General features: G+C 46.1%; 1 protein-coding gene across 9 annotated transcripts in view; it reads right to left on the reverse strand.

The window, feature by feature from the left end:
• Positions 1-12,079, reverse strand: part of KCNMA1 (potassium calcium-activated channel subfamily M alpha 1) — a 746,198-nt gene that overhangs the window by 229,825 nt on the left and 504,294 nt on the right. For all 9 annotated transcript variants that reach the window (XM_029200928.1, XM_029200929.1, XM_029200923.1 and 6 more), the window contains exons 6-7: positions 9,331-9,406; positions 1,292-1,367 (exon numbers count right to left, since the gene is read on the reverse strand). In XM_029200928.1, coding sequence (XP_029056761.1) covers positions 1,292-1,367; positions 9,331-9,406 — 152 coding nt within the window. The remainder of the gene's footprint in view (positions 1-1,291; positions 1,368-9,330; positions 9,407-12,079) is intronic.

Genomic DNA, 12,079 nt, shown 5'->3' on the forward strand with positions numbered 1-12,079 from the left:
GGGGCAGCAGGAAATCGGGCAGAGGCAACAGGTGTGGAGAGCTTCTGCCCCAGGGTTGCAGTTGGCCCATCTCTGCTTTAGGCTCACAAACACTTGCTATCCTCCCATCAACTATGATCTGCCGACAAAGCTGTGAGGCAGGCAGGAGAGACACTTTAGAGGAGAGAGGTCCAGCCCTACAATCCACTGGATGGCCAACGCCTGTGACCTGCCAGGGTGGTCCCTGTGGATGGGCAGCCCCAGGCCCCCTCACCCCCGGGGCCTCCAACTCTGGCCTCTTTCACACATCAATGCTTGTCCTCAATGTGCCCTTTTCATGGAGGTTTCCTGGTGAAGCAGAAGGTACTTCACACAATAGTAAGGTGAGGCCACTGCTTATTGAAAACAGCCAATGAACCCTCCGTATCTGTGAGTTTTGGCACTTGGTAGAATTAGAGTGATTATCTACGGGTGATTTCAGCCAAGAACACCATCAGCATAAAGGAGTGGGTGGGAAACCATCAGATCTAGTGACCGAGTGATTGCCAGGCAGTCTTCCTTCCGATGAGAATTACAAAAATCCCAACAGGAGGGAGGGGTAACAATGCTTCCTTCCACCCCTCATGCGGACAGAGGCTCAGCAAGGGAAAGGCGCCTTTACCCAAAGCTTCCAAGTTAGATGAGGCTCCTTCCAGCTTTAAAGGTTTGTGTTTGTTTGAAACACACTTCCCACAATAGCTATGCTCCCTAGAAAGCAGGCAGAAATCTGCCCTGGGAAGGTGAGAACAGCTTGACAATAATATAAGGCTTTGGAGTCGTTAATTTAAAAGAATTAACATTTTTGAGACACGAAATAACTTGACAAGCAATCAGGCCAAAGAATCGAAGAGGGCTTTTTGTAAGGGGGAAGTGGAGGGAAATTGAGGAATCTGAATTTGTTGTTTACTAAGAGATGGGAGCCAGACGTGCAACCTGGTCGCCAACCTTTTCGGGTGATTGCTGAGGAAGCACTGCCATCTTGTGGTTGGCTGGGGTTATTGCAGACAGAAAAAAAACAAAAAGCAATGAAAGGGCCCCCATAGCAATACAGGTGAGCTGAAAAACGCAGGTGAAGGGTGTGACCGTGACTCACCATCTGGAACTAGTTTGGGGTAAAAGGATTGGAAATTTAGACAACTGTGCAGTTGCTTCTCGTTTTTTTTTTTTTTGCATTCTACAGCTGGGCTGAAGTTTGTCTCCCAGGTAATAAAATGACTCAGAGAGGGCCTTGTTCCAGAAACGCTAGCACTGAAGCGTCTTCAAGGATACTTACCAAATGGATGAACCCGGCTGCTGTTAGCCATGTGCTGATAAATATGGAGAGCAGATTCACCAGCTTGATGGAATTACTGTGCAAAAGACACAAGCAAAATCCCCAAGTTACAGAAGAAGACTCACTTGGGGCTGCCTTCCAGAGGAACAGAGCCTCTTTAGTGCCCACTCCCACGCCCAACCCCCCAGAGCCACCATAAGGGAAGGATCTGAAAGGTGGCATAAGTAACTCAGGCCAGAGCCTATAGGAAGATGACTTCTGAGCTACTGAAAGTGGTCCCTAAATTAAGCCCTCTGATGGTTTAAAATGTTTTTCTTAATTTTTATTTTGAAAATCTTTAAATCTACAGAAATAGTGAAAGAACAATATAATGAACACTTGGATGCCCTTCACCTAGATTAACCAGTTAACATTTTGCTACACTGGCTTTATCTCTATACATTTTCTCTTCTTTTTTTTTTTTTCCTTTTCCTGGCTGAACCATTTACAAGCACATTGTAGACATCATGACACAACCCCCTGAATACTTCAGCACTGAACACCTAAGAAGGACACTGTGCAAGACAATCATAATACAATCGTCCTGCCTAAGGAAACTGACATGGATTCAGTCACATCATCTAATAGGTACTCTTAATCTAGATATCTCCAGCTGCTCCGAAATTAGCTTTACTGATGCTTTCATGCTTTCACCCTGATTCAGGAAGCAATCGAGGTTCATGTGCTGCGTTTGATTATGTGGCTTTAATCTAGGGGTCAGGAAGCTTTTCTAATAAAAGGACAGAGAGTAAATATTCAGGCTTCGCTGGGTCATAAAGTCTCTGTTGCAGCTACTCAATTCTGCTGCTGGAGCACAAAAGCACCTTGGGAAACCTGTAAAGGAATAGGTGTGGCAGTGTTCCGGGAAAACTTTATTCACGAAGACAGGCAGTGGGCTGACTGGCCTAAGTAGTAATGGCTACTCAGTTTGCCATTCTCTGCTTTATTCTCCTTTAATGTGTAAGTAACACCCCCCCCCAACCAATACACACACCCTTTTAAATCTGTCTTTAGTGCCAATTTAATTTTCTGTGCACCCAGGCCAGCTGTCATCCAGAATGTCCCATATTCTGGATTTGTCTGACTGTTCCCGCCTGAACAGATCCTGTTTCAATACGTCTTTTGAGAATACCCGCCGCCTGGGATGGCATCACATCAGGAAATTCCAACTCAGCTGCACCAGGTCCAGTCACCTGGTGAAGGTGGAAACGCCAGATGGCGCCACTGAGAGGTGCCCATTTCCCTTTGTAATTAATATGCCATCTGGGGAGTGGGACTCTGAGACCATATGAATATCCTATTCCCCAACAACCTTATGCCTAAAAGCTTCAGCATCCGCCAGTGTTCCTTGAGGAAGATCGATTGCCACTCACGAGATATTTAGCTCCCTTACAGTAGGGGCCTTGTCGGCAGGGACCCTGGGAGCAGTGAGTCCCTGGTGCACAGCAGGGCCTCTAAGAATCTGCACTGAGTGAGCTGGTCTCCCCTCTGTACCCGTCCCATCTGCCTTCACCCCGTTCACTCCTACTGGGTGTACAGCTCCTCAACCACTGTTGTCAGCAGGTCGCTGCCCTGTCCAAAGGCTCCTGTTGAGTAAAATATTAGGTCCAAATTCCCACCTTCAACACCCTCTGAAGTTTCAGGTCCTCCTACCATGATTCTTTCTACACAAACCTGGCAACTTCCATCACAGCCAGACTTACTCACCAAGTCTTTGTTTATGATATTACTCAGCTCGAAAGCCCTCCCCATCTATCCAAGTATTTCCCTTTCTTCAAAGCCTGGTTCAGTCCCTACCTCTTCCTTAAAGTGGTTCTACCCACGGGCAATACAAAGTGACCTACGTCTCCTTCACCTCCAGCTATTCATTGGTAACCCATCCCGCTGTCTTAAGGCATTGTTCCCACCTGCGTCGTGCAGAAAAGAGCTCTATCTCTTTCAATCTCCCCAGAGGGGCCTAACACTGCCCACAGCGAGGTTCAGCCCATCATCCTGGATGGATTGATCTCCGGCCACTCCCACCTCTTTCGCAAGGGAAACCAATGGTTTAAATTCTAAGAGTTTAAGATCACAGTGATAAGAATGGCTAACACAGTTCTTTCACAGGGCTTACCATGTGCACCACCATTTTAAGTGCTTCACCTATATTAACTCATCAAATCTTCATAATGACTCTATGAGGCGGTCCCAAGGTTAAGAAACTGACCCAAGTTCAACGCAGTAAGCAGCAGAGTTGGGACTTGAACCCAGGCAGTTTGGCTCCAGAGTCTGCCCTCTTGGCCACAACAGTGTAAAACAGTCACAGCCTGGGATCCACCAGAAAGTCTTCCTTGTTGTGAAAGTGAAGCTGTGCCTTCCCCACACCCTGTGTTGAGGATATGAAGAGGGCCAGAGGCTACTGCCCCAGGGAGGATAGAGGCTATCACCACATCCTGTCCCCAACTAGTTTCTCAAGAGGAAGCCAAAATAAAGCAAAACCTCCCCGTCTCTGCCTTTTAGGCCCTCTGAGGTGCATTAACCTTGGAGAGAGAGAGGCTGATGAGGGACAGGTAGCCAGTGGCAAAGGGAGAGATCTCAGGGAAATGTTGTTCATTTTCTCAGAGGATAATTAAGTGCCAAGGTGATTCACTTACACAGCCCTGGATCCTTGGAGACTGATCAAAGCAGTGTCCCACCAATAACCATGTGGGGCCCTCTTGAGAGATTACAACTATTGGAGTCTCCGAGCCTCATGGTGCTTTGGAAAAATGACCTTATATGGTGATTATTAATCTCTGATTGTCACAGTGATATTAATAGTACTTAAGGGAGCTCTCTGTTGTGTAAAGAACATTTAATCATTGTTGCTGAAAGAGTCCCTATTTAGCACTGAAATCTGATTATTTTTTATGGCATCTGCATCACTAGAGATGCCCAGTATTAGGAATTTGCTTTTCAAATGAAACTCTATGACCAGGCAATCATCTAAAAGCTCTGTGCAAGAGACACAAGATTAACTCTTGGTGGACTTTCTCCATATTCTGAAATTTGAACCTCACCAAGCTGAAGAGGGCTCCTTGGAAAGAGGGAAGGGGTTGCAGGACAGGGTTGTGGGCTCTGCATGGCAAGAGGCCACTGGAGATAGTCATAGACTTCAGGGCCAAGCCCAGGGGTCTGGACCAAAGGGCAAGTTCCCAATGGTTAGAATGATTGGAACTATTCAGGTTCTAGCCCCCCTCAGGATAAGGGATAGATTGTGACGTTAGCATGAGAACCTAACTTCATTTTTGTGTTTTCCATGATCATTTCTGGGTCCTGCTCCATGAGTTCTCACTGGCCATTAGAGTAATTTGTATCAGTGGACACAGTGAATCATCGTCCATGGGCAGGCACAGAGACTTCTCTGTTCTTATAGATCAGAGACCTTCTTTAGGACTCCGTAGATATTGGGAGAGAGAGTCTGTCTCTGTAGATACTGGAAGAATGAATGTCTGTCTTTTTCCAAGATTATAGCTGAAAACCCAGAACCACTGAGGGCCATCTCTGCTCTCAGTGTATTTAACAAGACATGTATGGTCTGAGACTGAAAACATCACCTCTTTCCAAAAAGCAATACGAATTTATCTCTGTTCTACTTGACGAGTATTTTCCTCTTCGTTTCTGGCTGAGAATAGAGACAGGTGCCAAGGCCCTTATTTTGCTTTATTGTTACGTTTGCTGGACAGATGTACAATCCCCTCAAAGCCAACTGCACTGTACCCCACGGGAATGAATTGCCTGAACTGTAAGACACAGAGCGAAGCAAAATCAAGTCCTGTCAATTCTAACCCTTAAATCTCTCTCCATCCCTCTCCCTCTTCTCCAAAGGCCAGCCCCTAGTACCACTTGCCTGGACAACTGCCTCGTGACTAGTCTCACGGTCTATGGCTTAGACGTCTTAGACCCACTCTCTATACAACTGGTGGAACAGTGGATCTTCCTAAAATGTAAATCTGACCACGTTCCTCTCCTGCCCAAACCCCTCAACAACTCTTCCTTGCCCTCCGAGTCAAATCCACGACATCTGAGAACCTTCACGATGTGGCCTCTGCCTGCAGTCTCTACACAGATTACTCTTTTCAAGAACTTTAACCTTGGAGCCGTTTCTGAGGTAATATATGTAGTGCAGTGATTTCAGTTTTCAAAATGTCAAAAAATAAAAATGTGTTGTTTAGGTACATGATGGTACATACATAGAGTGGCGTGCTATGTGGGAAATGGAAGTGACATGGTAGAATATTAGTGAGGTTATCTCAACCATCGATGGTGCTGAGGAAACTGTGCTTTATCCTTTCCTATATTGTTGAAATGTTTGCACTACACTTTAATAATCAGAGGAAACAGTTAAGGCAACTACCTTTTTTTAAAAAAAAAAAGCACTAGGTGTCCCATGTCCCCATCGTAAGTATCTATATCTCCATCGTCAGCCTTAAATGAGGTATGGAATGACAGCCTGTAGACAGAGCTGCCTCCTTTGCTCTGACTGTACGAGGCTGCTTGCCAGTGTGCTGGGCAACGGAGGAACTCCCAAAAGCTCAGACAGTGGCACGAGGTCTCCCAGGGGCCCCTTCAATATGCCATTTATAGGACATGGAGCCTTTGAGGCCCTTCTGTTGGCTGGCAGTTTGGGGAATGACCCTGACGCTGTCCCGTTACTGTGACTCTCTGTTTTCTCTGTCATCCTGTTCACTCTGTCATCTTTTTCCTGATCTCCTCTTCATCCTTTCTGTCTCCCTCTTTCCCCAGCCCTCTTTCTCTTTCTCTCCGCCCCCCCCCCCCCCGCATATATTTCTCTGCCCTGTTTCTTCCCACTTTGGGCCAGGAGAGGCAGCCGAAGAACGGAACATGAAACCACAATTTCATATCATTATTTCAAATCACATTTCAATGTCTCCACCGCTACCCAATACCCCAGGTTGCTGGGGACTGGCCGCTAGAGAAAGTCATACAAAACCGCCGGAAAGATGATGATGGGGCTCCACCTACCCTCCTGGAAGGTCCCTGTGAAATCAGCAAAGTACAGAGGCGTTACCAGAAAATCCCTCAAGGTACGAAGCCCTACAAGGACCAAGGCTTCTGCTTCTCTGCGGCAAAGCCTGAGGGATCTGTGCCTGGGGCTCCCAGATTGAAGGGGCCGCGACCAGCCAGGCAGCTGGAGAGGGAACGGGCTCAGAGAGCTATTCTAGACCTCCCGAGTTCCCACAATCAGATGAAGGTTCCGTCTGTGCCTGGTGATCAGGCCTCTCCCTGCCCTCCTAATCTCATCTTTCTCTTTTCCTACCATGGAAACCCCAGTCTCCAAGAGCACAGAATTACTCAACGTTCCCCCAAGAGCCATGTTCTTCTACGTGCTTTCCTGCAGCTTCCTTGATCGGAAGTCACCCCACTCACCCTTCCCTCTCACACGCCTAATCTCCAGCACCACCAGAATGACACCTGGCTTTCTACAAGGCTCACCGAAGACACCCCCTTTGCCTTGAAAAGATCCCCGACTGCCTCGCACTTATGCCGAGCCCCACTTAATCACTCTCCTCCATGCCTCCCAAGCCCTGGGCGTACCTGTACCCTCAGCACCAACCACACGGTGGGTCAGTCCTCCCCCAGGAGCTCTCTGAAAGTAGGACTCAATCCTGGCACCCATGTCACTGCTGCACAAATGGGGGCTCAATTCAGGCTTGAATTCACCCTGATGCTGTCCCTGGTTGTGACAGGAACTGGGACAATCCAAGTGTGTGGTTGTCATGGAAACCACCCTCCCATAAGACAAGGAGCTTAATTCTGTGGGAAGTGGGGTGCTTGAGGAAATGCTGTTTGGGGCTTAGGATGGCAGACATCCCAGTAGCCTGCCACCCCGTGACTCTCCCAACGTAGAGTCACCTCTTTCCCTCACTCGCTGCTTCAGATTTTCCCCCTCTGCACTGGGAGAATGAACCCCCATAATTGTGGAGTCATCAGGTGGAATGTTTCCCCAGGGATGCTAGCGCTATTTCCTGCATCCAGAGGAAAGGAGTCTTTTCCAAGGAATGGGAAGTTGGCGGGTCTCTTGGCAAAAGCCTAGAAAAAGATAGTTTACTCAGGGCTTCCCTGGTGGCGCAGTGGTTGAGAGTCCGCCTGCCGAGGCAGGGGACACGGGTTCATGCCCCAGTCCGGGAAGATCCCACGTGCCGCGGAGCGGCTGGGCCCGTGAGCCGTGGCCGCTGAGCCTGCGCTCCGCAACGGGAGAGGCCACAACAGTGAGAGGCCCGCGTACCACAAAAAAAAAAAAAAAAAAAAAAAGATAGTTTACTCAGATGGCTTATCATTCTCCCAAGTCCAGGAAAGATCCACATGGAGTACGAGGAAGGTGAGAACACAGTTCTCTCCATGTTATTCCTCAGAGTAATGGCACCTTCTTAAAATGCTGGCGTCAGACGATTGAAAGCCCCCTAAACAAGTAAACTCGAAACGGAGAAAGAGGCACTATACCAGGTTAGACAGTGTGGATGACTCCACGTAATACCGTCCCCACAAGTGTCTCTTAAATACAGCTCCTGGGATTGCCACTGGGTCCTCACCAAGTCTACCCGTAAAAATACAGTGTAGTGGAGCAAATATGATACAGGCAAAACTTGAGGACTGCTAGCTTTGTTGACCATTTTAATTTCAAGAGGAATATGAGTCCCTTGCATAGAAAAGTCATAGAAAGGTAGAAATGAAGGTTACTGTCACTCAGAAGAAATACGAAGAATAACGACATTCATTCTATATTAATAATAGTATACACTATTAAATGGAGCGCCAACCAATTCTGACCCCAGGATAATGAAAGTAAAGGGCGTTGGGACACACTGTAGAAGATTTCCATGGCATTCGACGCTTATTTTCTTTTTAACTTGACTAATAGGAAGTGAATTTATTCCCCCATTCATGTAGATGAATAGTTAGCGAGGGGAAACCAATGTGAAATGAAAACAAACGAAAATAAACAAAACACACTAAGACCCGAAGAGGAAAGCCTGTCACATTTGTTGGATGTGACATATTCAGGAAGCTGAGTCCCAGCCTCAGTTACTGGGAAAACAATGCTGAATCCAAGCTCCCCCCAAATGCAGGTGTATTAATTACAAATCACAAACATAGAGATGTCCTGTTTTTCATCATTTATCAAACACGTTAAGGCCAACCAAAGAGGAAATGGAACATTAGCAGTGAGCTTCTCAAAGTGTAATTTCCTATGAGAGAAATTTATGACCTGTACTTATTCTCCATTAAAGGACGTCCAACCTCTTTTATTAGTTTATTCATCAAGGCAGCCCTGGTTTCCGGCCGGCTCTGAGAACCTGCAGGTCCTCAGGAAAGGGGTCTCTGGGGTTTTTTTTTCTCCTGGTCCAGTAGTGTTTTCCAGATCATAATACAGTTAACAGAAGTAGTCATGGTGCATTCGGCGGGCAGTTTTTAGATATTCCCCAGAAGGCAATTCACAGAGCAAGCCCCAGGGGCTACACGGGCTATAAAGTGAACATCTAGAATGTACTTTGAAATGAGATGATTCTCTGTTTGCCGTATGAGGTCTGTGATTGCCTCTCAAAGAGCATTGCTTCCATTGCTTTTATGGCCAGGTTCAACTTCTTAGTTAGTGATGTAATAAAGGGGTGATTTAAAACCTGGGAGCAAGGACTTCCCAATCAATGAGCAGACCTATCCCTCACCCACTGTGCACCTCTCTCCATGGTGCTGCGGCCGGTGTCCAAGCAACCCCACAAGGTCCCCCAAAACTGTCTCTACTTCCCCGCATACACAGCTGTTTCTTTCTCTCTACCATAGAGTCCCTGCCCTGCAGAAGACCCTACCTCTAGGCCTTCCCTGGGTTTCTGTGTAAGATCACTCTCTCTGTGCATAAGAGAACTCTAACTTTATTGTGATGAAAGTACACAACACCTGATATTTACAACGTAGCACTGGGGACCAGAACGACAAAAAAAATATGAGAAAGAACATCTTACCTTGTTTTCAGGATATTCAGAAACTGCAAAATTTCTGAAAACTGGATCAGCCTGAGAGCTCTTAAAAATCTCAACCCTGGAAAGAGAAATGAAATAGAGATGCATTACTTTCAATGTGTGGTTTTAATGTGCACACGCTGCCGCTGGATTTACAGCTGCCAAGGTTAATGGGATATGAAATCCCCGCAGAAGAATGAAGCATCCCGTACCGTGGATGTAGCTCTTCCTCCTGGTCCTTGACTGGTTTAATCTCAGCTGGTAACCTGACTGTTTCATTAAAGGGGCCCTGTATGGAGCCACTGCAGACGATATTCTGGTGGGCAGAGCCCAGTTTACTGAGCTTTCTCATGCGTCCATCTCTGACTTTTTTCTTTTTTTTTTTTTTTGTGCGGTACGCGGGCCTCTCACTGCTGTGGCCTCTCCCGTCGTGGAGCACAGGCTCCGGATGCGCAGGCTCAGTGGCCATGGCTCACGGGCCCAGCCGCTCCGCGGCATGTGGGATCCTCCCGGACCGGGGCACGAACCTGCATCCCCTGCATCGGCAGGCGGACTCCCAACCACTGCGCCACCAGGGAAGCCCCCCATCTCTGATTTAAAGCACTATTTCTAAGTTACATGGTTGTCTGACAGGATTCTGTCTCTGAAAAATACTGGGAACAGCTCAGGGTAACCCTTGTGCTAAGAGCGATTAGGAACAAGTCAGATAACCTCACCTCTTTGGTGGATTTTCTTTTTTTTTTTTTCAATCTTTATCTGCCGTTCTGATAAAATGAAGAGTATAGCTCACTGTGTTATCTGTTTCCCACAAGGCTCTATATTTTTCTTCCAATCAAAAAAAAAAATCAAATCATTAAGATATCACACCCCATATTCTTCAGGATTCACGACTTGTAAAATTCTACTTTTACTGAGTGTCAAGATACAGGCTTCTCCATTCTAAATCAGCAACCTCTCTTGAATGGAGAAGAAGAGCCAGTGTTTCTATGTAGCAGGAGAGAGAGGGAAATGGGGAAGGAAGACACAGTTGAGGATTCAAGAAAATACAGATTATTGTTGTGTTTTAATAGCCATGGGTAAAATGTATTTCTGTTGAGATCAAATTTGTGAGTCAAAAACAATCTGAATGACTCATGGGCTTTGAATCTTGGCAGTTGTGCAAGAAAGCTGTTTACAAAATACTTTATTACAGCTTTGAGACACTTTCAATATCACACCCACTCCCAAGGGGATTCAAAGCATTTTATTAAGCTTCCACATGTGCCATGTGTGGAGCTGAGCACAGAGTGGGCTAAGTTGTGGACGGGCAGCTCGATGTCCATGGGTGAGAGTTTATTCGGCCCAGTATGTGAAGCAGTAAAGCGGGGAGGCGTGCAGAGTGGTGGGAAGAAGCAGTGGTGATTCCTTCGAGACCCCAGGGTGAATCAAGGAAAGGAGACAGACCGGAAGTTCTCCCCTAAACAGCTCCATATTGGGCTCAGTTAGATTACTCCTTGTTCAAGCATAAGGTGACAGGGAAAAACTAACTTAAAGTCCACAGACGGAAAAACCCCACTGCTCAAGAGGGACAAAAGGATATGGCTCAAGAGGAAAATTTCTCATCTAAAAGGATTTACCTTCACGGACAGAAGACTTTTTCAGAAAACATCTGCCTTCTGTTCTGAATGATATTCATATTACTTTTGTTCAACAAGAAAGTGCAGAGATGAGAAGGGATGTGGATGAAATAAAAGTCTCAGGAGCCAAAAACCCAGTCCTAACTGAGCTGATGAAAGGTTGACTTCACACTGCTAACAACGGGATGCAGAGGACAGAATGGAGAGGTCATCTCACAAGGCAGAGAAAAGGGAAGACAAAAGATGGAACTTAAGATAATAGAAATGGAGTGGAGATCACAGAGATCCAAACTATGAATAAAATGTGTTCCAAAGGGAAGTGCAAACAACACATAGATCATAAGTAGCGGCCAGGACATCACAGGATTGAACATTCTGGATATGAAAAAAATGACTCGAGATTAAAAGGCAAAATGAACGATTAGCTCTGAGAGACTGACACCAAGAAGTATCTTATTGTTTTTCCCTTCAAATTTCAAGTATTAAAATAAATGAAGATATAAAAATCAAAAAGTGTCAGGGTGAGGAGAGGGTTACCATTAAGGCAATTAAGATCTCATTACATAACAGTAAGTGTTAAGCAATGACTGTGCAACACGCAGAATTTTAAAACAAGGAGAGTCTGACCCAAGATTTTTATGCCCTGTCAAGTAGTTGTTCAACAGTATAAGGGCAACAAAAAATACTTTCAAACATCCAAGTTCTCAGAAAATATATTGTTTGAACAAAACATTTGCAAAGAAGTTCGTTAAGTCTTACTAATCAGAATGGGGGGTGGTGCAGGCTGGAAAGTGAATTAATAAACTCTGCTGTTGGTCCGAAGCATCCAGCCCCACCTGGATGGCTGATCTGACTGCAGCATCACTGTCACATGTTGCTGGGAGGTAAAATAACACATTTAGAAGCTCGAGGTAGAAAAAGACTGGCAGTGAGTACTGAAACCAGTCAGGGATATAAGGATGCTTTCGTAACATATTAGCCGCTAATAGTTTCATCCTGAAAACGTGTGTGTGTGTGTGTGTGTGTGTGTGTGTGTGTGTGTGTGTGTGTGAGAGAGAGAGAGAGAGAGAGAGAGAGAGAGAGAGAGAGAGAGAGAGAAAGAGAGAGAGAGAGAGAGAGAACTTTCATTTATGGAA

Source organism: Monodon monoceros, unplaced genomic scaffold (genome assembly GCF_005190385.1).
Source record: "Monodon monoceros isolate NGI ecotype Baffin Bay Population unplaced genomic scaffold, NGI_Narwhal_1 Super_Scaffold_4, whole genome shotgun sequence".
In the NCBI taxonomy this organism is placed as follows: domain Eukaryota; kingdom Metazoa; phylum Chordata; class Mammalia; order Artiodactyla; family Monodontidae; genus Monodon; species Monodon monoceros.